Genomic DNA, 27,336 nt, shown 5'->3' with positions numbered 1-27,336 from the left:
GCTACCACCTCTTTAAAAATCCAACAGCAGCAAAAGCCCTCTCTGTTGTACATGCCATTTCTCCAGCAACACTAATGCTGTGAAACAATATTCAAAGGCATTTCAGGATAACCATAATGTAATATTTGTACATTCCAACTATATGTGCTTTGGAGACCCCCTTGCAGAAGCAGCCCACAGGCTGGTGTTTAAAGATGCACAGTGCTTTACTCTCAGTTGTTTGCCAAGAGTAAGATATATCCTGGGATGGAACTATGGAATAAGCTCCTGTTGAGTGTAACGAAAAATAGAAGGAGAGAAGGATGGATATTCAGTATTTGCCTCCTTGCCTTTGTCTTATTTTCCATCTCGTGCAATGATGGTCATCTCTGCTTTTTACAGAGAGAACCAAATGGAGTAGAGATGAGCCATCTTCCAGAGAGTAAATGATAAGATGAAAACACAGGTGATGATATCTCCCTGAAAGAATAGAGCTTATCAGCAAGGTCTAACAATAATTTACCTCCTCAGCTGACCACAAAAAAATGTCCCGTAGTCATCTGAGTTCAAGGGATTTCTAAGTTCTTTCCAAGTAGTTTTCATTGCCTGAAATTTGTAATATTTCAGTAAAACTATCTATGAGGTCGATTGTAACAAGCTTTATGATTACAGTAAATTAATGTTTTCTTGGTTTCCCACATCAGCAGAAGCATTCCAAATTTTGTTGTGTTTCTTCCTATGTAGTATCAACCATATTGCCTTGTTAAGGTACAAGACTATTATTCTAAAGCGCACATCTTGTTATTAAGTTAAAAAGCCCCCAAACTACACAAAGATCTATTATTGATAGCTAATTTTTGCTAGTATTTCTACCAATAACAACTGCTGTAAAAACCTGCACAACAAAGAAAGTCAGAATAGCAAATGACAAAAAGAGAGGACAGAATTTGTGGATGTCAACATTGTGATAAAGAACTTTTTCCTTCTAGCTCCAACATTTCTGATACTTACTCAGATATCTCCAAATGGGGATAGGTTCTGCACTGACAGAAACAACACACTGAAGTAGGTCAGAAAAGTTGTGGTCCCTAAGAGAGAAGCCAGCCAAATGGTTGGACCAGTGGCCAGCCAGTGCTGGACCACTTGGTCCTAACCCTACTGTTCCAGTTTCCATTAATGCAAATTAAACTGAGATCTCGAAGTGTTTCTCCAACAGTTACACATCCCTTGTTTTCCTCCATTCTGACACCGAAGAGAATGCACCATAACTTTTCAATAGATACTGAATAAATTTTCCATTACCACTTTAAATAGGAAAAAAGCTGGCATGCAACACCTTCTACAGTAAAGATATCTTAGTCTTGCAGGGATTGTTAAGGTCTATAACTACATTTTCTAAGTAAATGTTAGCTTTATAATCCCCAGTGGCTTTACAACCCTGCAAAGGGCTTTGAGAAAAGGAGATTTTTTTCCACATTAAAAGGTCATATGCTTTCATATGCCTTTCACATGCCTTTCTCTTTTCAAGATCAAATTTTGGAGCAATTTTAAAATGTCAGCGTTTTAAAAAATAGTCCTGGGACAGATACCTATTGGTAAATGAAAACATACCCATAAGATGTAAGTATATTTTTGGGCAACACACAGGAGGAGCAGGGACCATTCTGCAGCAGGAAAACTATGATATAGTTGCCATTGTGGAAAGACAATGGGATGACTGGCACAACTGCAGGGCTCAGGTCAGGGCCCCTCCCTGCAAGGAAAACATTGAGATACTGGAGCAAGTCCAGAGAAGGGCAATGGACCTGGGACAGGGTTTGGAGCCTGTGCCTTATGTGCAGCAGCTGAGGGACCTGGGGGGGACTCAGCCTGGAGAAAAGGAGTCTCAGTGGAGACCTTCTCACTCTCTGCAACTCCCAGGCAGGAAGTCGTAGCCAGGTGAGGGTCATTCTCTTCTACCAAATAACAAGCAAAGGACAAGAGTAAACAGCCTCAGGTTGAACTAGGAGAGGTGTAGATTGCATATTAGGAAAAACTTTTCACTGTAAGGGCTGTTAAGCATTGTTATAAGCTGCCCTAAAGAGGTGGAATCACCATCCCTGGAGGGATTTCAGTGATGTGCAGATGTGTCAGCAGCAGCCACTACAAAAAAAGATATGGTAAGCTGTTAAAGCATGTCATACATATTCAATATTCTGCAATTACTGCAGTTTTTTAAAAAAAGAGTTTTCTCAAAAACGACACACTGTACCACATAAAGATGGAGAAAACAATGGCTTCTCAATTCAGAAGCCAAGCAGGATAAGGCACTCTGGCAAACTCTCCCTGTGAAATGCTGAATGTGGACTTACAGCCCATATGTGAGAATAATTTAGGGTCCTGAAGATTTGCTTGTTTCTGAACAACTGCCAGAAAAGATCATGTTCTCAGAATACAAGTGCTGGGGATCCTTACTGTATTGATTACACCACCTTGAAACACTTTCTGCTACTGAAACAGCAGTTTCTGAGGGAACAGTTTCCAGGTCACGTCAGTGAGGTGATTCCTGAGGTCCTTTTTGTTCTGACACAAGGAACATGCCTCATGTAGTTCTTTCCTTGTGATTTGATCTCACAGTCTCCTCCTGGCCCTGAGACATTCTAGCCATCTGCTCGTACAGATGGCACATTCATATAAATTTAAAAAAAGTGTTTTCCAAACATTTTCTATTCTCTGTCTTTTCAGATGGTTCTAGACTAGCAGAAGCAGCAAATGTTCTAGGAATGACTGACTATACAGGAACAAAAAAAAGCTGCTGCAAAAAAAATTATGTTCTTACACAAATGATTTAGAGGAGAAAAAAAATCTAGTCTTATTTCTACTTACTGAACAGCAAGTAGAAATATCTGCATTATAGTCTAAAAATCAGTGACAGGCACAGCTTTAAAGTGCTCTTCTGCAGAAGCTTACACACATCCTGAGCCTGGAGAACATACCTGGAAGCACAAATCCCCAGAATTTCTTATATCTTATCCTAGTTTCTCTCCTTCTAAGCAGGACTGAATACTGTTCCACGAAAAGCTCTCTTCAGTTACTTTGCACATTGAAGACCACAAGAAATTTCAATTTTCAGAGAAATAAAGAAATAGAGCCAGGAAATGCAATGAAAAAAAACCCCAACAAGCCCCTTACACTTGAGGAGTTTAGGCAATTCTTATTTCTCAGAAACCATTTTACCATTCTGTAAAGTTCAATAACAAAGTAGAATAAAACAGTGGGTGAACAAATCAGCAATTATCTTCCCAGAAAATGCATTAAAACATAAAGGAAATAGGTTTTTTTGGAGAAAAAAAAATCACCCAAACTAGATATTTAACTAGAATAAAAACTAAATCCAAGTACTTGCACCTTCAGATAAGACACTTGGTAGGGAAAAAAATGTATTCTTTCACTCAATAAATAGTATTCTACAATGTCTTACATTAAAAGTGTGTAAGAAAAGTTTCATCTGTACAATCACAAGAAGAACTAGAAAGTGATTGTGCATGACCCACAAGAGGTATTATTAGTTCTACAGTGTCCTAACTTTTATTTTTCTTACACATGCAAGGCCCCCAATCCTGCTCTTACTTCTGAGATCCATCTCAGATTTTACCAATTTTAGTAAAAAAACTCCAATATGCACAAGTGGAATTTATACATATACAAATATATTGTTTTTATTTATCAAATAGATATCATATATTTAAACACGTGTTTGTATACACACATTTAGCATCCATCCCATTAGCTGAGTCTTGATCAGAGCATTCTGAGATTTTATGTATGTCCTTCCAATGGGAAAATCTCCCTTCTCAAGATCATCAACTCAAATCATAGATCAAAGACATTGTGGAAGAGAAATGATAGATTGCTGTAATACTAAATTATATAAATTATTAAAATTTAAGATTAAATGTTTGATGACTTCTATTTGTTTTTGGAATATGAAATACCCTTTGAGCAACTTGAACTGTTTCATGGTTCTGTAGCTGATGGAGACTTTCTTACTAACGCAGACTAAATGCCACAGTCTGTCTGTTAGGCAAATAGAACTTGGACTTTTTTTCACTTCATTGCAATGCAATAATTTTGGATAATAGGGCTTTTAATGGAAAGGATTCCTGTGACTTAAGTTTTTTTTCTTATTAAGCTTAATTGAACTAATTACTCACATATTAATGACTTAACAGGCACTTAATAAAAAAGTAAAAGCAAAAGACCCTTCTGAATACTTATACTTAAAATCTAATAAAGGGATTGAAATAGAAAGATATCTTTGTTTTCTTTCAGATAGGGGAGATATTTAAAACACAACTACTGTCCCTCCTGCTGAGGATGAATGGTGTAAAGATGCCATTCCAAATCCTACAGAAAAATGCATATATAATCTATGAGTCCTAAATTGAAAAGAGATATTTATGAGAGTCAATGATTTCCTTTTTTTTCCAGAAATTGCATCTTTCCCAAATTGGCTCATTTTGTGAATGGGCTGCTATGTAGGAAAAGTGGAACAATGTGATTCTGAGAAAATGAAGCAGATTTGTATCTATAACCTGGCCATCCCAAGGTGCACATGAGGGCTGGCATTTTATAATTCTTCACAATAATGCTTGGCACTTATGTAGTGTTTTATGGGATCAAAGCACTTTACAAACTAATTAATTAATCTTCACAACACCCCTGTGAGAAGGTAGGTTTTAGCATTCCAATTTACCAAGTGGAATAACTGAGCAGAGAAACTGGATGATTTGCTTCATGTCCAAATCTACAGCTCACAGGAACAGTGTTATTAGAAATAACAGTAGTTGTATTTCTCTGCTTTATTCCTTGGAACCTACAAAAGAACTATTTGCATTAGAAAGGAAAATAGCATCTGGCCCACACCTTGGGCCAGAACTGATACCTTGTTTATTTAAAACAACAATTATTTCATTTAAGCAACACACTGGGATTCAAGTTCCTTTCCTTATGCTGGATCTATATTGAATGTGCAAGAAAAGAGCTGTGATCAGACTTATCCTGCTCCAGTATTTCCAAATAATGAGATTTGTTGTGGTAATGCTTACTTCTTAATGCAGAAATTTTTTGTACTTGAAATTCTACATAATTGTACAGTACTCAATTTTTTTCAAGTCTTCACAACAGCTACATGACTTCAGAATGAAATGATATTTTACTATGTTTGCATTTATTTCTACAAGTTTTCAAAAAGTTCTTGCTTTGACCACCTGCATACAAGATTTAAGGGTTCTTACATGTCTATGTATACTAACGGCCTTGAAAATCTGGACACAGAAATCGAATTCACCTCATTTCTTGTGCAAAAGTAAACAACTGCATGTCAGACTATGAATCAGCTTGGAAAGTGTTGCCAAAGGAAAAGTCAGTAATTGCATCTATAGCTGCGAGCACCAGCACAAAAAAATTACCCACTTAACACAGTGGAAATGCTTCTTCCCAGACTGATATTCTCATGTTCAAACAAGACTTATAAAAATTACTTTTTACTTCCTCTTTGCAATGCCTATATATGCCCTATTGTCATTTAAAGAAATTTAGTGTTATATCACAAGAAGTGATAACCAAAATTAAGAAACTTTTTTTTTAATTGGACCAACAGAAAGCTAGTGACACTTCAGACATCCTAATAAAGATAATGCATAATATTTACTTATTTGTTTTAACAAATGGCAACAGTACTTTGAGATGCTATTGGTGCTTTTCATGCCACAGCATACCTCATCATAATGTTTATTTCCTCTTCTTCCCTGAGGCTGGACAAGGCCCCAGTTGGAATGAAGGGCTGCACAGCCAAGAGAGGCACGAATGTGATGGAACCAGAAACACCTGCCACCTGGACAGGTATCATGATAAAGAACAGCATCCAAAATAATATCTTCTCCCCAGAAAAGAAGTCCAGGTTCTTTTTATCTCTTCTGAAATCCCCAAAGTGAGAAAGATTTTGAGAACATTTTTTGCTTACCATGAATGGGCATTAAAAATTCTTAAACACCTTCTGTCCAGCTTCTGGAAATACAATTTTGCAGCAAAAAGGTAGGACAGATCTCTTTCTTTCTTGCAGAAGACATTTCAGAGTAACAAGGATATTTGAAATATTGTAGGCAGTCCAAAGACATATTATTTATTCACAAAATCACAAGATTTTAAGGGGTTGAAATGTATCTTAAAGCCCATCCAGTCCCAAACCCCCTGCCATGGGCAGAGACACCTCCCACCAGGTTGCTGAAGCCCCCATCCAACCTGGGCTTGAACACTTCCAGAGTTCCAGCTAGTACAAATGACTGTTTGATTTTAAAACTGAAAAATGGAGCTTTACCTCCAAATTATGCTTAGAATTTAATTAAAATTAAGCCCTATCAGTAAAAAAAACCCAAAACCAACAAAACCAAACCCAAACAAAAACAACCCCCTCAAACCCCCAAACCAAAACAAACCCCAAAACAAATCCCCCCCAAACAAACAAAAAACCTCAACAAAAAAACCCAGAAAAAAGCAAAAAGTAGCAAAATAAAGATCAAACGCTTTACTGAAAGGTAGCTGGTGTGAACAACTCACCTCTCAAGGAATATGGTCTGAGAAATAAAGATATTTGCAAAGCAATTGCTTTTAAAATTGCCCATCAGATTTCATAGACAATAAGCTGCCAATGAGGAGTTAAACTGCTGAAGAAGTCTAACTATACAACAAAAATGCCCAATGTTGTTTTACCAGAGCAAAATGTGGGAGAATCGATTTTACTTGCAGAAGTGAAAATTTCCAAGCAGCTGAAACTGAGTGAGCAGACAGCAGAAGGCAAAGCTGAGACAACACAAAATACAGGCATCCAGGACTGTTTAGGATTCATGTGACTCAATGCTGGTAGCACTGAGTAGAGAACAAAGCAAGGCCATCATACACATAATTCTCTCATTTGTGGGAGATTACTGTGTTCCATCAGTCAAATAGGAATTACTGCTAGCTGAGTTGGAGACTCATAGTTGGTAATGCCTTAGATGAATCTTGGCAAGTAAAACTGTTGGGCTTTCAAATGGGAAAAGCCTTTAATTTCTGAAAAACACTCCTCTGTTCTACTTCCTTTTGTTTTCCTTTTGGCTAAAAAGGACAGCAACATTGTTACCTCACAGAACATGGTTCCTATCAGGAATTCCATATATATTCTATTTTTCTGTAAAAAACACCCACAAACTTCATTTACAAAAAGCAGAAAACCATCCTACTGAAGAGATACAAAAGTATAAAACGCTCTTGGGCATGTAATTATCAGTTCTCTACCCACTGTCACCGAGTTCTCTTGTGAGGAATGTTGGGAGAAATGTATGCAAGAGTCAGTATCTCTGTAAACAGCATGGTAATGGTGCAAACCCACACAAAACATATTGGTCTTAAGCCACTTCTTCAACTACGTTTAATCCTTGTATTCTAAATTTTCTCCTGACTCTGACACATAGCATCCCAAGACTCTCTCCCAGTAAAGAGGTGAGTTCCAGAAAGACACCATAATGTAGTTACACAAAAAGCAGCAATTCAAAATTGGCAAATAGAAGGATCTTAACTTGTCACCATTCTCAAATCTTGCATTCCAATCCCTGGAAAAAATTCAAAAAACTTGGTGCTTTCAGAGGCCACAAAAATCAGAGAAATTATTCTTCCCCAGGCTTATGCAGAAGAAAGCAGAAGACAGCTGAACTTTTGATCCACATTTTAGAACAGGCTTTATGTCAAAAGTCAGGGGAAATTTTTTATATATGTATTTATATATATAAAAATAAATGTAAGAAATAACAAATCTCATCTACTGTAGCACCCATTTCTGCTAAGTGTATTTAATAAACCAGATATTTTAACACAGAGAAATTTAGTTAAAGCCATATATTTTCCTCAGTTTTGACTGCTTATCTTATTTAAGCTTTGCTCAAACTACTGTAAACTATCTGCTATACTAGATGTGAATGTCTAAATTTACTGTTCTAAATATGTGGTCAAATCACTAATATCTTCTTGCAAGTCATCTTAACTTCCAACATAGTGATTTTTCCCATAATGACTCTTCATTTAAGACTATATGTTTACAATTTTCTACCATTTAGGTGATTTAAGTATATAATCTATTGAATGTCCTGGTCTTGGCAGCAATGAATAATTTTCTTGCCAGATGGAATATGAAAAAAATACAAAAACCCCCATTTTCCCAAAACATAAATAGCTGGCAGCTATCCATCAGAAATAAAAGTCCTTCTTAACTTAAAAGCAACCACCATGTCACGTTCTCTGTATAAAAAAGGTCAAGAATTTAGTTATGCCCTTAACTAATGCCCTGTAGCAGTGAAAAAGGCAGGCTATGAGAACAACACACCAGCCCTTTGTCTCCTTTCATTATTAGCCCTTTTTCTTTTTTTCCCTTCCCTCTCTCCTCCCCTCTTTTAGTGACAGCATGATCCAGGTGCTCACTAAACTGCCTCCTAGTCCTTCCTGAAATTTAACCTCCCAGTGTCAAATCTAATTGGATGTGACATGTGCACCATGTATGGGTTCTGCTCACAAAACCAAAAAGGACAATGTTAAGGGATCACTGCTTGCTGCATGAAATAGAAATTCAACTATAGGGACACAAAAGAAAGGGATGGTTACATTTTTACTGATAAGATCACTTGCAGTTCAATGAATTTGATTACAGCAATCAAGGTAAATGCAACCAAATTCACAGCAAATTTTATATGTGTATGCATGTGATAATGTTTATAAATAGATGTATGGGGAGATGAAAAAAATTCAGACTGACACTTAAAGGAATCTCACTTTAGAAAAATGCATCCCAAGGTAAGAATATGTGACTGTAAGTATAAGCTAAAGTAAATTAACACAGCAAGAACAGTATTAATTTTCAGAATAATAGTGTACAGGGGGTTTTAGATATGTGAGAAATACAACTAAGCAGGTATTTTTAATGGTATGCAGAAATTACTAATAAGCAGGCATTAAATATATCACTACTGTGGACACTGTGGAAATTATTTCCACTACTGTGGAAATAACATTAACTCTGAGTTGAATTTAGATGAAATAGATAGATAAAGCTACTTAGAGCTATAAAACTAAAACATTAGTATTAGAATGAGATCATTGATTGCTACTTGGTCCAGCGAAGGCAAAAGCAGAATATGGCACTCATATAATCCTGTTGTATTACCACCGGTGCATCTTCCCCATCCAGCCCAGCGTTTGAAAGACATTTTAGCGAGAAAGCCTTTCTGAGACCTACTGAGCTGAGTCTGAGGAGGAGGAATTGATTCTACATTTCACAAGACTTGTCCATGGTTCATTAAGAATTAGGACATATAAGAAGGGGTTTTCTTGCCTTGTCCCCTACTAGCTATCTGTTATGTTCCATAGTCTCTACCACAAAACACACAAGAACCAGAGGTGTCCTTCCCCTCTGTGCTGCTCAAGTACACAGTTGCCAAAGGAGTGAAGGCAATTGCAGTCCCCAATCTTAGTGCTGGCTAGGGCAGTACAGGGTGACAATCGTCCTGCCCCTGCCCTAAGTTACAATTCATTCCAGCACAGCAACAGAACAATGGCAGAATTCACATCCATCATTCATCTTGTGCCAGCTCACAGGGCAAAGAGAACACTTGAAATGCACCAAGCAGAGTCTCAGATGTAAGAACTGATAATCTCAAATGTGAGATTGCTACATATACCCAAATACTAGAAAATTATTTCCTAAAGTGAAATTTTTTACCTAGGAAAAAAAGCTGTCTAAATGCCTTTAACTCTGGGCTGTGCGCAAGTCCTACAATAAAAAAATATCCCATTTTAGAATTAATCTAAAACCATATCTAAAACCATATTGTGATTGTAAGTATTGAAGAAAATAACTCTGGAAAATAAAGGCTCAAAGCATTAATAATGATTCCTCGAATTATGTTAAACAGTTTTAAGTAAAAAACAGAAACCATTTCATTTTATTGCATCTTATAAAAGACATTAAAACTGATTTGCTATTTATGCTGAATGAAGAGGAACAAAGGTTTCATCCAAAACAATGAAACAGTACCACCACTGGTTCTCAAAAAAAAGAAACAAACAAAACCCTCAAAACCTTAAATAAAGTATATTTCATGACAGGTTTTAAGTTTTTGAAAAACAGATGAACAAGAAGAAACTCCCAGAAAACAAAAATTTCTTTTACTTGATTCTTCTATGGACAATTTTTTGTGAGCTCTACTTACTGTTTACCAACCTTTAAAAAAAAGAAATTATTACAGATGGTTAAGTAGTCAGAATAAAAATGCCAGAAATAGCAATAAAAAGTTAGCATTATTGAAGACATTAAACCTGATATTTATTTCTGATTTATTTTAGAAGATAATAATAAACATTATGATTTCAGAATCTTAAATTGGAAACTACACCAAAACCATTGTTATGGTCGCTCTCACTCCATTAATATAAAGGTGTGTTTTGTAGTTGGTTTATATTTCACTTTAAACTACAACTGCTTTTCAAGGAACCAAGTATCTGTTGCTTCATTGAACAATCACAAAAACTCCAGACTTGCTCCCAGCCATAGTGCCAGAGCCTGAACTGCTCCCACAGAAAACATAATTGGACACAACAAACATTGGTAAATACAATACCCAGCTCTGCAGCATTTTCTATTGTTAACCCAGACAATGCTTTCCTGCTCTTTTGTTACCTACCCACATTGCATTGTCAGTCTTTTGCAGCTACATTTTAAAATCAATTTCTCAGCAATTATTTATCCTGTTAACATCACTAAACAGACAATTTCCTCACTTTTCATAACTTCTCAAGGGTGAAGACCTTTTGTTGATTTTCCCAGTCACCCCTCTACATACAGTCATACACAACAACAACAACAGGCTGAAAAACATTTCAAGTCATACCTCATCTAAGTGAAACTCAGAAAGCTGATTCATCTGGGTATCATACAAAGCAATCTAATATTCAATCAAAAATATTTTTAAAACATATCAGTTAAACTATCAATTCAGCTGTCATATACATTTCTGTTTTTTCTGCAAATCCTCATTTTGTATTTCATATTTCAATTCCTTTGAAGAAGCAGTTCTAAACCAGGGTTTTAATCCAGAATGAGTATTTCAAGTAATATTTACAGTCTTATCTGTTCTTAATACAAGTCTCTGAACTGTACTAAAAATGGCACTTTATCTCCAAAATTTGTATTAAAAAAAAAATTTATCCAATCTTAGAATACTTCATTTTTTTTTTCTGGAATATCATCAGTTATATAGAATACAGCAATAAAAAGAAAAACATTAAAAAAAAAAAGGCAAGGAATGGTTTTTATTTTTATTTTTAGCTTTTTAATCATGGTTTTAAATTAAGAGACAAAAGAGTTAGAAATGGTTCATACTGACCTGAGTCCATAAAGGACTGTTCCATCTGGATGCAAACGAATCATTCTGTTCTTCACAGTGACACCATGAACAAATGACTTCTTGTCATTCAGGAAATAGGTATCGGGCACCCAGAGCTGATCAGCTACTCTGTTGTCCAGAGTGAGGTTTAGAGGTATTACATTATAGGACAGCCTCTTATCCCTCCACGCTTGCTGGAAGTACATTGTCAAGGTATAGTCCTATAATTAGAAAAAACAAACAAACAAACAAAGTTTGCATTGAAACAGATGGCATATATATGCAAAAAAATGACAATGCAAATACAGATGTATTCATTGTGACTGTTCAGAATTTCCATAAGTAGATTTATTTATTTTTACAGTACTGAACATCTCGTATACACTTAGTAACAGCAGTGAGAACACAAAGAAGATGGGGCATTTACATTTTATGAATGACCTGGACATTCTCATTTCAATATTTAAAAATAAAATAAAATAAATTGTAGACATTTAACAGCCTGAAATTTCTGTAGCCCTTTACAAGCCTGGGAATTCTAGGAAACAGGAACACTCACAGATCCAAATTTCATTTCAAGGTCTCCACTGTATTCAATAGAGCTCTGGATCAAGCCTTCTATCTCTGAAGTTGCAGTCACCACCCAAACACTTCCCTAAATTAAAATCTCTTCAAAGTCTGTTAACTTTCCCCTAGGCACTGAAATCAGTGGGAAGTCTCTGAGGTTCCTATGATATACACTCTTAGTCTTAATTTTACAGATGAAGTAAAATTATTCTTCAGGGGACAATTCAGAGAGCACAATTAGCATCTCAGTAAATATTCACAGTATTACGAGACTTGCATTGTCTTGATGCAGGGCACCACTGTACAGTGCTTCAGAGATGTTTTGACCTTTTGGTGTTTTAAAGAATAATATATTTATAAAGGTTATATCTTCGTAAAAACTTTTATACAGATGCAGAATTATCATTATATTTAGCCGATGCTAAAAAAAAACCTCTAGAAATATTACACAATGTATATTAAGAGCATCCCTGCAGAGAAAGACTTGCATAAATGGCAATATTAGTTCTCATTCGCTGTTTCATATTTTAAAGGAGAGTCTACTATTTAAACTAATACTAAACTAAACTAATAATTTTTTTATTACAGTTGGAAAATTAATCTTCCTGCCGAACTACTTTAAAAAAATATGCCACAATTGTATTTTACAAGCATTTTCATTTAAAAGGATATTTGCTATATGAACGCTATATAGAATTTCTCCAAATATACAAAAATAAATTTTTCTTAATCTGCAGTTTCAAAGACTGAACACCACAGTAAGAAATCACTGAAATTGGGTTGTTGTAATAATTCTCTTTACAATGTACACAATTTGTAAGTATGTATCAATGTCCCCTTGAACTAGGGAGGGCCTGTGAGAACTACAGCTATTTCAGCAGAGCTCTGTAAGCAGTGACACAGCACCTTGAAACTAATTGACCCTGCCTCTTCTGCAGAACAGTGTGCATTCAGATGAATCATTACAAACTGTTCTTTTATAGAAATGTGCATTTCAGTGGCGGTAACACTCTTATTTTTTGCCTCATCCTTCCCCAGAAGAGCCGATGTACATGGGCTTCAAAACACCTCTTCAATTTTCAGTGAAGCAGGGGGAAATACATGTTCTGTTGTGAATAGTTACTGTATTTCTTCCTTGCCAACACAAACCACAAATGGTATTGCTGTCCCTTCCATGTTCCTGTCTCCACTGGTTAAAGGTCAATCCCCTTCTCTTGCTGCACCCCCAGCCGTGCTGGGAATCCCAGTACCTTTGGCCGGGTGTCACAACAGTGACTCTGCAGGGACTCCAATAGGTAAACACCAAATGAGCTTTCCCAATTATTTTACTACCAAATATATTCACCTGATAGCTGTTCTACAGTCTGACCAGTTTTAATGATCTGAAACCTCTTCCCCATCCCGCCTCCCCAGGGTCAGGATGAGATTCTGCTTGCAAGAATGTTCCACCTACATCCGAACAATTTTACTATTATGCTTCATCACTGTTCTGCACGATTTGATCCATAACCAGCTTTCAGGAAAATATTCAGTAGGAAAATGTATTAGTATTCATTATACTAATACATCACATCATCAAGTAATGATCTGTAGCAATTGTTTCTCTATTATGCTTGGAATGCTGCATTTTATTCCTATTCCAAGGAATAACCTACATGTATTAATGCACAGCATAAATACATACAACATGCTTTTCTTTTTACACCTCAGTAAAAGAGGAAAAGAAGAGAAGGAAAAACTGTAAACATACATGGTTCATTGCATAGGAGTGAATTACATAAAACTGTAAATTTGGAGCACTGGCATTTCTGAAAGAAAAGCCAAGTCACCAGGCCGGAGTCTAAAATCAAACACACTGTGTTCCAGAAAGAGCTGGTGTTCCGACTAAAAATTATTTGTCATCTGTTGGCCCTAGTTTTCAGATGTGACTGGAGTTTTTAATGGTCAAAACAGAACTCCTTAGAAATTGTTATAAAACTCTCACAACCTTTTGAATTTCATTTTGGTATTTTAATGATAATTTTAAAAAGCCCCAAAGATGTACATATGTCAAAGTGAAATTGATAAGACAGGAAAAAAGCAAAACCTGTCACAAAAACTGCAATTCATTCCTTAAAAAGGAGAGAGGCATCTTTTTTCAAAAACCCAAATGAAAGTGTAATTCAAAAAAGATGTGCAGGCACAAAATGTCCATAAGTAACCCAAGACCCTTTATACTTTGAGACTAAGAACATTCTCATCCAACAGGAATACTACAAGAAAAAAGCCGTTAAAGTCACATTAAATATGGGCATTCCCTCTCTTCTAAGGATAAGTTTAAAAAACCCCATGTAAATATCTTGTCTCTAGGAAGAGAGGCACACAAAAGAAATAGAGGAATAGAAGTAAAGGATTATTTTAATTTCTTAAGGTTTAGCATCCTTTTAAATTCACAGGCCAGAATTGTTAGAAAGAGTGTAAGTTTGAAGAGGAAACGGGAGCAAATTCATTTTAAAAGCCTTGCACAAGAGACTAGTTATAATGAGCTGAGAGAAATCCAAGCCCAAAGCTCCTGATGATGGTGGTGTAAATCATTACACAGACAGAAACTACAAAGGTACAGACTGTTTGCAACACAGGCACACAGACACATTCTACCCATAGAAATAAAGAGGTTCCTCAGCTGCCCTGGGCATGTGAAGCTTGAAATGCTGTATAAAATTGTTAGTATTGACAAAATTGCAAGAAAAATGTAGAATATAAATAAGCAAATGTATTTTCTGTAAATAATATCAATTTTGTAGCTTTCATTATTATTTCACTGTTTGCCTAGATTTAAATTTAATAAAGTGTTTTGTTCTGTCCAGAGCAAAAATTTAGGCATCAGAAAAAGGATCATTACCCCTGTACTATTGTAATCAAAGAAAAGATGCCTCCTCTTATCACCTTGCCTTTCCACTTTTCCTCTTCTTTATCTCATATAATGAACACAAGAGCAGCAAACGTAAGACAAAGTTAATCTTTATACATAATTTTTCATACGAATAAAAAAAGTATCAAACAGTTTCGTTAGTATTAGCATATTCATGAGTAACTTTAACTCTCTGCGGTGGTTGCCTGCAAACATTTTAGCTGCTGGAAGTGTAAATACACTGAGAGATTTAAACTTGTATTTAGATAAATAGAATTATCACAGACAGACATGGTGTCAGTGAATGACCATCAATTTCAGTGACATAACAGAAGATAGTGGACAGGAAAGCATCGAATCTGAATACTGGCATTCTTATTTATATTCTCACATTTCATTCATGTTCTCAAATAAATGTTTAAGCCAAAGAAAGAAAAATCAGTTTGGGCCTATTATTAGTTTAAAAATATTAGAACACAGGCCTTAGCTAAACCTACCCATGGGCCAATAACTGACGTATTGCTGGTCCTCTTTTTATATTGGAAAAAGGACCAAGGCAAAAAAGGAAATAGAGGTCATGAATATTCACAGTGACAGCAGGTGTCTAATGCAAAAGACTTTACCAGAAGTAAATTTTTTCAAAGCATGATAATAAGGTCCAATGTGAGAAAACACATTTAAAATATAGCTCTTTCTTCTGCATTACACAAATCAGGACTGATTCACACTGCAGCTTAAAACTGTAACCAACACTTACATTAATAGGTATAGAAAACAGCTACTGAAACACTGGAAACCATAAAGGCAGGAAACTTCAGAGGAGAAAAAAATAAGCAGAAGGAATATATCAAATCTAATGTATATAATATACATTCTGTATATTGTAAATATACCGAATGACAGTGAGAAGTTGAAGAAGCTATTTATCATTGCTCCACAGTAATGAATGGAGAACTCATTTGTGGTTTGGCTTAAGTCCACTCCTCATCACATTCCTGGTTATTACTAACTTGAAAGAATGTTTTACTGCATTTCCACATATGACTATTTTAAAACGAAGTAATTTCCTTCTAAAAATGTTAGAAGATGAAGACTTTGCCTGAACACTATTTATTTAACATGTACATTAAAAAACCTGTTTGTTAATAACATTTAAAAGTGCTGATTGACGATCCTTTCAATCCTTTTTTTGTTTAAGCCAACCACTACAACATGTTCGATTCAAAATCACCTATCTCAGTCTCTCATTGAGAAAAAATAATGCAAAACGTCTGCTTAATGCTGGAGACACCACAAAGTGACTTACATAGAAGTAGAAAGAACAGTTGAAAGAATGGGTGATGCCAAAGAGATGCTAAAATTGTCATATGCCCTTTCAAAAAAAGTATTTTTCATATTTGTAAATCTTTACTTCATAATAAACAAAAACCCCCTCAAAACAAATTAAAAAGCCACAAACAATGACATCAGGAAACTTACACAGAATTCAAGTTGAACTCTCTCAATCTATCAAATCCCCCTTCCCAAGCTGCCTTTAAATCTGTGAAACACTTGTAATTAATTGCATCTCCTAAAACTTACTAGGGGAGCTTTCCTTGATGGCAATTAATCTTCTCAATTTTATGATCTTGCTGAAGAGGAGAAGATCCCAACAAGCTTACCATTTATTTTGCTGCAACTCTCCCAGCTTTATTCATCAGCAATTCTCATTTGTCAGCTGAACAAAGCAGCAAAGACAGGCTTTTTATCTCCCACCACAGTTCTCAGAAAAACACAATATCGAATCAAGCAAGAGACTTGGATATGAAAGCCAAATGACTGCCAGCAGAGCTTGACTCCTTAGCATGAAACTTTTGGTCCCAATTATATGAAATCTGTAATAAGAGACTGTAAGATTTCAGCAACAAGATCATGAATTTGTGTCTCCTTAGCACTACTGAGGGTAGCCAATATTTATATTGTTTCTCCATGGTGATTTAGATAATGACACGTCCTCACAGTACAATGGATTTCATACACTGAAGTGAAATGAAGCAGTTCTGGCTGGTAAGTTTCCTGTAACCTTATTTAGTTTAGCAAGATGCTGTGACTCTTGATTTTCATTTCTGACAAGTCATCCAGACTGAACCATGATACTGCACTTTTCCCAAGCCAGCAAGCTGCATGTCACACCAATCAACGAGCATCTGCCATAGGTCTTTTAGCTCTGTCTGATTTGCTGTCTCTTGATAATAAGAGGAAGATCGATTAAAGTGAATCTGGACTGAAAACAGTATTTGCTGCTATTTGGTTAAAAGAGTCATGTCTCTTGAGACTGTCAGATTGTTCTCTTTTAAAGGGATCTCATCATCATACAGAACTGCAGGATTCTCAGATGAACAAAGCAAATGCAGAGTAAAATGAATAAATACAACTATTCTCACTTAAAATGAAAACAGTAGTTTTCTGCCGCAGACAAAAATAGTATTGTCATAGGTTAGCAAGCATAGTCCCGGAAGGGACGTCCTTGCTAAGGGGTGCTTACAGTTTCCTCTGGGAACTGATAGAACCTATCAGCTGGCCAGTTTGAATATGGACAATTCTCTAAGCCACTTAAAGTTGTGATCACCTCTGTGATCCACATTTAAGAATAGGCAAACTCCCCCTCCAAGCTCTCTCTCGTTTCCGGCACTGGGACAGGTGGCTGCAGGGCCCGAGCAGGGCCCAGTGGGCCTGGCCAGGCCCTGCTCGGGCCAGGCCGGGCCGGGCCACGGCCATCCTGAAGCCATGGACCTGTTCCAGCCGTGGAACCCCCCCACTGCCTTGCCGTGGGCAGCCGGAGCGGCTTGGCTCTCCCCCCTCTCCACTTCGATAAGCAACATTCAACATTCCAGCTGCAAAGCTGCAAGGCCGAGGTGAGATTAACCCTTTTATTGCTGTGAAGAGCTGAAAACCTGAGGGAAGAGAGAGAGGAGATGCTTAAAGCTGAAATTCTGTTGTGAAGCTATGATATATCAGAGTATCCCGTTGTAATTTCATGAAGATCTGGGGGGTGGAGTGTTCAACTCATAAGCAAAAGCACCTGCGCTGAGATAGGCAGATGCTGACGCAGCTGTAATTTCATGAGAAGTTTGGACAGGGAGAGATGGAAGCGATGAGGACTTTTGCTCCAAATGGGAAAGGAGAAAACCTCAGTTCCTAGAGATGCTCCCAGAGATAGTCCTAACGATGAAGATGATGAAGACCCTTTGCTCCAAGGGAAGGAGAAGGGCCTCTGTTTTTGTTTCTGAATGGCTCAACCTTAAAATTGTACCCCAAAAAACTTCAAGAGTGGACCCTCGAAAGCAGTTGCGGGAAAAGCTGCAAGTCGGGGGAAAGGACTCACACACAGGCAGAGAGACTCCTCTTCCTAAATGGACTGAACAATATTTGGAAGTGGGCGGCTGTCTCGTGATAATGTTTTCATAGCATGAGCAAGAAGAGACTTCTCTTTCTAAATGGACTGAACAAGGTTATTATGGAAGTGGTAAACAGACTGAACATCTTAAGGGTTGTCTTTTCACATTGTCAGTGGGAGAAGGGAGGAAGGTGGGGGGGGAGGAGAGTTCTGAAGGTGGTATAATTTTTTTTTTTCCTTCTTCTTTTAGGTCTGTTAATAAACTTCTTTATATTCTTTCAAGTTTGGTGCCTGCTTTGCATTTCTCCTAATTCTTATCTCACAGCAGATAAACAGTAATGAGTATTTTGGACTAAACCACTACAAGTATTTAGTCGAGTCATTGAAGAAAAATAAAATATTTTAGGCCATAAGAAACATCAAAAAGTTTATTTATATTTGAATTGGAAAATTTTCTTTACTCAAGTATCTCAAGTTATTTCCCAGAGTTCACAGATCATTCCCTATGTAATTGCTCACTTCCACAGATCTTCAGAAAAAGTTCCACAGACCTTCAAAAGAAATCATATTTATATTGCTTTTAATTATGGCCTATTATAAATTGCCTTGCAAAAGAGTAGAGAATTTATTGAAAATACTAAAGAACAAAAAAATCATAATTCTTAAGTAGAGTGGAGATAACCCTGTGATTAAGCAGAACTGGAGATCCAGCTGAAAGGTTTGGTGAGAGCAGATGGTGGCCTAAGATATTGTTTTGCAGGAGAGACTCAAGAGTAAAAAACCAGAAACACTAAGCAGAACCACAAGTGTCCAATACTTTTAATGGAGGGTGGGGGGGGGTGTGTGTAGAGGGAGGAATTCCAGATAAGAATATAGTTATTGTAGTTATTGATAGATTAAATCTGGCTTAAAACTGAGAATTCAAGTTGTGCCTAGATGCAGAACTAAACTGGCATAACATTTGAATAAGTGCTCCTTTTCCTGATGCTTTACAGATTCCTAAGTTCCTTCACAAACAAAGCCTTAAGAATTCATTCAGAGACTGAAAGGACTGTCTAGTTAATGCTGCTCCACATCACTGCAATTAACTTCTGAAAAACATACAAAATTAATACTAAAACAAATAGGTGTTAGTCTAAAGCACATAATACTTAAGATATTTTGCAATATTTTTCAAGAAGACTTATGGAAATGAATAAATATTTCCAGAATTTATTTATTTATAAGCGTAGCCTTGCTTCCATCAATCAAGGAGCTGTCACTGCATAAAGGCATGGAGACTCCAATGACAAAAGTGCCATTAATATTCCTATCATTACATTACATAGCTCCTTGTGCCTTTCCACATCCAAAAGGATGTGTAATAATCTCTAAATTTTGAACCATAGGCTTAATACTGAAACAAGCCACAAAGTTATCTCACTAAAAAGTGTAAATTTAGTTTCAATATTAAAAAGTTATGAGAAATAGCTGACAAAAATTTGAATATCTGAGCTTCAGACTGAATTTTTATGCTTAGTGGTTATCCCAGTTTGAGACAAATTCGGAGCAACGTCTGAAATGAATGTCCTCTGATAGAAGGCAGGTTACAGCCATCCTTCCCCCACCAGGTTCAAAAAGAATTTTCCTCAGAAGAAAGTGAAAAGAAAACTATTTATTTAAGAAGTAAATTGCATGCAGGCACGGGAAAAAAAAAGAATAATGCTAAATAATAAAACCTCTCACTGTGGAGAGAACCTGGGTAGATTTTGGAGTCATTTGTGGGTGTGGCTTTCTCCTCTCTGGAGCTGGGGTTTGGGGTGGGCCCCTCCAGGCCGAGGTGTAGGGCCTCTTGGTGATGGTCTGGTGTTGCTGAACAGTCCAGAAGAGACAATGAAGATGACGAAGGAGACGATGAAGGAGGAGGAGAAGGAGGAGAAGAAGAAGAAGAAGAAGAAGGAGGAGATGGAGAAGGAGGAGACGAAGACGACGAAGACAATGACGACAATGAAGACAATGATGACGATGGCAAAGATGATGATGAAGATGATGAAGACGACGAAGACGACGAAGATGACGAAGACGACGATGAAGACGACGACGAAGACGATGACGAAGACGACGACAATGATGATGAAGACGACAAAGACTATGACGACAACGATGAAGACGATGATGAAGACGACGACGAAGACGACGACAATGATGATGAAGACGACAAAGACTATGACGACAACGACGAAGACGATGACGAAGAGGAAGAAGACAACGACGAAGAAGAAGAAGACAATGACAAAGAAGACAATGAAGAAGATGCCACCAAAGTCCCAGAAAAAACTCTCTTGCCTCAGCCAGCAGACTAGCATAAAAGCAAAGTTTAACTCTCCATCTCTCTTCTGAGAAAAGGAGTCGAGATCTGGGAAAAGCAGGAAGGTGCCTTGGTATTTTCCTCTTTCACAGGTGAGAACAACTATTAATTTTTGCTTTGCTTGTGATGTAATATTGGTGAGATTTAGATATATGAAATCTTATTAATCTATGTGAAAACTCCCTTTTGATTGAGAGGGTAAAAGATAACATCCCAGATAGCCTTACTGTAAGAATAACAGTTCTGTAGAAAAGAAGGAGTACATATGAATATTAATCAATGCTGACCCAATATTAGCAGTCTTGGCATTATGCAGTTACTAAACATCACCTTCATTTTAATGATAAAATTAAAGAGAGAGCGGAGAAGCTCAGATGAAAGTACTGAGTCAGATTTTTAGGAGGCATCAGAGTGAAATTCCTAATTGAGCTGGACAGTCCTATAACTTTCTCAAAATTTAACTGAAATTGTGGGTAACCAACAGTTAAGAAACCCCTGTTATATTAGTACTGGGAAAGTGGACAAAATCAGGGTGCTTTTCTCAATGTTGCCCTAAACAAAGTGTTGGATATATAATCCAGATAAATTATTGATTAATGAACTGATTGCTTTCCTCAGTGCTTCTTGACATTGAACACTGTCACATTTTCTGTTCTGACTTGGAGTATCCTTTAGCAAGATACAGACTCAGCTATTACAGAGTTTTGTCAAAGTAGTTATGATTATCTTATATTTGTAACACTTCTAAAACTAGATCAAGGATATATTTCATAAAAAATTAATATTTTAAAGCCAATTTTAAGATCGCCTCACAAAGCAATGTTTACACAGATTAAACAATCACAAGAGAATACTGATGTAAGAGACAGGTAGTGAGAGAGAGAGCATGAGTTGAAGGAAAAGATTTTTAAAATAATCCCAAACATTTCCTTTAGTATTTAGTTCATTGCAGAATTACAAAAACAATGGGATACATAGTATTTCCTTTAATAATGTACTGTATAACTGAAACACAATTAGACTAATCAATTTCTTTAGCTTATTATGGTCTCTATAAGCTGCTGATACTTCACAAAAATTTACACGAGAGAACCAGACAGGTCTGTGAATGACATACCCCGAGTTTATTTTTGCTTTATTTTTCTTCTAAATGAGCTGAGAGTCCTTCTCCCTTTGCCTGTATGCATGCATTTTCTCACATACTACTACTACTAACCATGGTAGATTTTTATGCTGATTTCCTTGGCATTTTTTGTGTTCTATTTTTTACTTCTTTTTCTTCTATATCTTTGCCAAACACATGCACTTTGGAAACAGAAACAGAGATGGCTCTAGGCAAGGCAGTTTTCTCATGCCATTCCCCAGTCCCATGAGGAGGACCAGCAGCAGTTCTCTCCTGTTAAACACTGTCACATTCCACAACACTTCATCTCTCTGCTCTGCTGATTCCCAGCTCTCTAAAATGGTTCATTAATCTGGTAGTAACAAACTGAAAGAAAGCAATGTGCTCTGGAGAGCACAAATATCCCCCAGAAACATCCTTAGAAGTGTTTCTGTATCTTGCTGCAATATGCCAGAGGCTGCACTGCAAACTGATGTGTTTCCTCCCTGTTTACAGATAAATCTTGTGGGAATAGACAAACCACCCTGATTTAGCTCTTCCTCAGCAAATAATCTCTGCAACCTTATGTACAGATTTCATGAAATTTGAACAGTGAAGAGTGTGAGGATGAAAAAAAAGGAACAGTGTCATGTTACCTAGATCTTTTCTTGTATTTTAAATGGTCTCCTCCCTGAAGCCCCAGCATGTGACAGGCTGTCTCCTCTCAGAAATGTCAGGCACTGCAGAGAACTGCCAGCACTGAAGTAAAAAGGACAATTTAAAAGAAATACATATAATTTCTTTCAGTGATGACAAGCCTGTGGAAGCTGGTAGAAGGTCCAATTTGCATGACAGTCCAACATTTCAGCAAAGAGAATACACTTAGTTGAGACACTGCAAGAGAATAAGTGATGTATTCAGATGAAAGCAAAACTAATACTATTATGTTCTAGGAAAAAAAAATCTGAAGAAAAAAAAAACCCAGGCGGAAAAATATTGCATCTCTAATAGTCATTAATTATACTTCAAATTGTTACGGTTCAGCAAAGCCAAAACCTATTGGAATATCTCACAGCGAAAATTTCATTACAAGTGCCTCTGTTACAAAGGTGTATTTTCCTCTTGTCCAACCTCACACTCAAAGCAAGATCAGCTGTGAGGTCAGACCAAGTTGCTCAGGACTTTATCCAACCTGGTCTTGAAGACCTTGAAAAGCGGATGAGAACAAGACTTTAAAAACAATGAAATTGCTGCTTGCATTTAGAGAGAAACTCCCTATGTTTCAAAAAGGAAAAATCAGGATGGTCACCCTAATCTAGCAGTCACTGCAACTTAATTTCAGTTTGACTCAAAGTCACCATTTTCTGATTTTTAGAGCCATTGCACACTACTGCTTTTATCTGTTCTGTTTAGTGTATTATTACTCCAGCCTTTTTGTGTCATTTTCTCAGCAATTGCCTCCATTCTTTAATCTCACAACTATTTGAGACACTTAGAAATCAACAGGATTCAGTTACCAGGGAGGTTTTGAATGCATTTGTTGTTCACTAGCTCGTATATGCTTCAATTGGCACCAACTTCTCATGAAAATATTCCATTCCTGTACAGTAGATGATTATTTTGTTCTATCTTTTAATCTTCAAGGTTTCCATCTGTGCCAGAGAACTTTCTATGCAATTAAATAATTTATTTCCACTTTCCACAGTTAATAGATACTTTGTAAACAATCCTGATTGTACTTTATCAGACTGAAGCTATCCTCTTATCAAGAGCTAATAATGTCTCTACACTTGTACTATCAGTTCAGAAATAGACTCTAAGAATCAAAAAGCAAAAATTAATTTGGCATCCTTTACTACCAAATGGGTCTATTTATTTGTCATTGACTGGATTAAATACCTCATCTCAACCTTCAAAATTTGTCCCCTCCTTTGTGGTACACTATTTCTTCCAGAGTTCAAATCAGACTTGTACTTCAGTGACAAGTGGAAGTAACTGTTTTGACAGCTGGAAACACCAAGAATGAGACCCAAGAGAACCTTTTTTCAAGGAATGAAAGGCAAATGGTTAATGGAAATGGCATGGAAAGTATTTCTTACTTGGCATTAATACAAACCCAGCCTATTTTAACAAAATAAGGAAAGATAAGGATACCTTTTTTTTTGGTCTTTTTTCTTTTTTTTTTTTTTTTCCCAGTCAGACAGCTTGTTGGGCAAATGGCAATAAAAGTATTTATGCTTTTTAGCCCTTCTACCAAAAGCAGATATAAGTGCATCAGGAAATTATTCAGGAAACATGGATTGTTGGAGTGAGAGCTCCTCTGGACCCAGGCCCAGAAGGAAGCCAAAGTACAGGGGTTGAATTAAAACCTTTGGATAAGTTGAGATACATGAAGTCACACCAATGTGAAATAGAAATACAGATTTTTAACTTGTAGTAGAAATATATGCTAAGTGCTTTAAACATTGAAACAGCTGCAGCAAAGAGATCTCAAACAGTTCTTGCTGCAGCAGTGTTACCTTTTCACAGAATTTCTTTACTTTAGACAAAACATAGTTGGAACTATACTGTTCCCATTTTTTAGAGTGTTCACATAAACAATAAGAGCGGATAGAAACTGTATACGCAAATCTGTGTAATACCTATGTAACACTTGTGTAAGATTTACGATTGTTAGAATTACACCAGGATAGGTTAAGAAAAGAAAAACTAGAATTGTGTGTCAATATTATTGGTCAATTAACAAATATAATCCACACTTCTGTAAGTTTAGAGAAGAAGCTGTTTCTATTTGCTGTTTGCCTTCTGCTGCTGCTGTTACTGCTTGGCCTTATTATGTAACCCCTCCGAACTCTACCTTCAGAAAACTATGAGTCTATGAAATAAAGAACTTAGCAGAACAGCAGCCTCCTCTGCTCTTTCACCCTCGTCCGAAAAGGTAGGGTATCCCATCAAAAGCTCAACAATGGATTACATTTTTAGCTAAGCTGTTTCATTATAATTGTAGTTTAAATGTGTTTGGCTTTGCAGATACTCTTTTGAAAACATGGATGGCTTTTAAGCAATTTTAAGATCTTGCACAGAGCAAACCCTCAACTTATATGGCAGTTCCCTCCAGCTACTCTTACTGGAAGGCATTTACACAACCTGCTGGGACTCCATTTGACATCATTCCTTCCATCTGGACATCCAGCCGTCTGGATATAATATTTCCTGCCTTCTCTCTACTTCACACACTTGACATTCACTCAAATTTCTGGAAAATGAAATGCCTAAGAACCAAAACTCCATTAATACTTCAGGAGTACCTGAGAAAGGGTGTTGCATTTTCTTCACAGCTAAAGGAACACTAAACCAGTGTTTCCAAAAGCAGTAGTCATTTTTACACAGGTAAAAGAATGCAATGCATTTGGTTCATTTTTCGACATGTGGCACTGGATTATAATTCTCACATCTTTATATATTTGGAAACAAATCAAAATTAACCAAGTCAACATGCTCTGTTAGAAAGAAGTCTAAGGACATATTCCCGCTTAAAACCTGTGAATTCTTACATTAAAACCTCTCAGAAATTTGATAAAGATATGGAAACCAACTAATCCATGGATCAGAAACAAACACTAAATTTTCAGGAGAAACTATCATTAAACATTCCTTAAAACTTACACAAAACATTTTTTTCATTCATAAGATGACCTGGCAAATGAGTTTCAATTTCTAAGTTTATGACAGAGCCATTATTTCCCTTTCCCTCCAATGTTCGGTAGATATCAAACATATTTTTGCTGTCCTACTATTGGAATTTTGGAGAGAAATGAAAATAAAAAACAAATCAAACACACATGTAAAGACACAAAAAACCCCCAAAAAGCTCTGTGATGACTCCACAGAGATTTTCCTAAAAACAATGACCCATCTCCTGGCATCTTCATCAGTCTTGATGAATTTGTAACACTGGATTTACGAGTTCATTTTCTACCTTCACAATAAAAATTTTGTTAAACATTTTAGTCATAATAGGTTCAAAAAGACATTAGCTGAAGTGCTTTGCTTTTTCTCTCAAATTACTAGACCACAGCAAATAAGTGCAAAGCCATAGCAATAAGTGCAGGGCTTTAGCAGGTGTTAGACAAACAAAACCTCCAGTAGCTCATGTATTTCTAGCCATGACCTCATGTGCTGGATATAGTATTTCTGCTTGAGCACATTCCATGTTAGCTGGGAAGCAGCCCACATTGATTTGGTATCTACTAGCTAATAGCTGGTTAATTCATGCATGAAATGCACTTATATAGCAATTCACTCGTTTGATTGATGACACATTTATTCTTTTAAAATAACAGTATACTTCCTCTCTCAAGAGTCATGAAAGTGCTTTACAACATATTCTTATGTTGCTACACACTACTTGAAATTTAGGGTTTTTTTAAAGAAACTCTTCTTTGAGATGCATTCTCCATCATGTTCAAATGAAGTAGAAGCTCTATAAAATTTTCCCTTTAAGAATTATTTTGTTTAATTAGAAAAAGTGAATTCCTAAGTAATGCACTTGTCAGAAAGGGTGTTTCACCAGTGTCAGTGATCTCTTTCTCTTCCTCATTTTCCCCCCTCGCATTAAGTAAGTAAGCAAGAAAGAAAGTAAGCACAAACATCTCAGAATTACACACTACATTTTTTTTTTCCTACTGGGCTTTGCTTATCAACACTCTATTCTTGAATTCTGATCATCATCTTTCCCAGAAAGTCACTGGGAAAATGAGGAAGCATTCAGATCCATATTTATAAGCAAACACAACAGAACCAGAATTTGATACCAGCACCATGGATAAGAAACCCTTCTTTGTTTTTACAGATAGGGCTTGGGGCTTTTAAATGTTATTGTTTCCAGCTAATCCATAACCAACCACTAAGAAGCTTGAAACCTTCTTTGCTGTGAAATAAGCAGAAAAGAAAGCAAACACAGCTCAGAATAATACTATAAAATTAAATTGGTAAGTAGTACCCCATATGCTGTGCCCTGTTCTTAAGGAGATAGTGGATGTACAATTATTCTGGGATAAGAGTACCATACCCAAGGGTACTGAAATTAAAGATATAAATTTATCAGAAACTTTGTTTGGCAAATGAGACTGGTATACAGGGAGTTCTACCCACACCTCTCTCTTGTTTGTAGCACTTTCCTGAGGTGATTGTTATATCTCAGTTCATTATAATAAATAATCTATATAGTAGATTAGGTAAAGGTTGTAGACCTTAAAAAAAGGAATCATGCTAGTGAAAAATACTGGTGTTATATTCTTGTAACAATATTCTTTCTTCTTTCTTCCCAAATGTCTAAAAATCAATATAAGTACAGAGAGGATATATAGATGTGTCTTAAATCAACACAATGACTAAAAATTGTTCACATAGATGAAATTTTTTTTGTTTTGACTTAAAATATTAAAAACATTATGAGAATATACCATGTTTTCAAACACCAATTTAGAATCATAAACATGCAGAGGATTTTGAAAATCCTATTTAACAGATCTTCCTGTTATAAACAGGTATTTATATTTTCTCATGGCACTATTAACCCAGTACGTAAGCCAATCCTAAAGTTAAGCAAAAATCTTCAAACAAAGA

At 36.4% G+C, this 27,336-nt stretch overlaps 1 protein-coding gene across 5 annotated transcripts in view; it reads right to left on the bottom strand.

Moving 5' to 3' along the window:
• Positions 1-27,336, bottom strand: part of GABRB2 (gamma-aminobutyric acid type A receptor subunit beta2) — a 166,128-nt gene that overhangs the window by 101,695 nt on the left and 37,097 nt on the right. For all 5 annotated transcript variants that reach the window (XM_039559441.1, XM_039559440.1, XM_039559439.1 and 2 more), the window contains one exon: positions 11,427-11,647. In XM_039559441.1, coding sequence (XP_039415375.1) covers positions 11,427-11,647 — 221 coding nt within the window. The remainder of the gene's footprint in view (positions 1-11,426; positions 11,648-27,336) is intronic.

This window comes from Corvus cornix, chromosome 13 (assembly GCF_000738735.6).
Source record: "Corvus cornix cornix isolate S_Up_H32 chromosome 13, ASM73873v5, whole genome shotgun sequence".
Lineage (NCBI taxonomy): Eukaryota > Metazoa > Chordata > Aves > Passeriformes > Corvidae > Corvus > Corvus cornix.
Note: the sequence above shows the minus strand (reverse complement) of the source record. Positions and strands in the feature narration are given on the sequence as shown.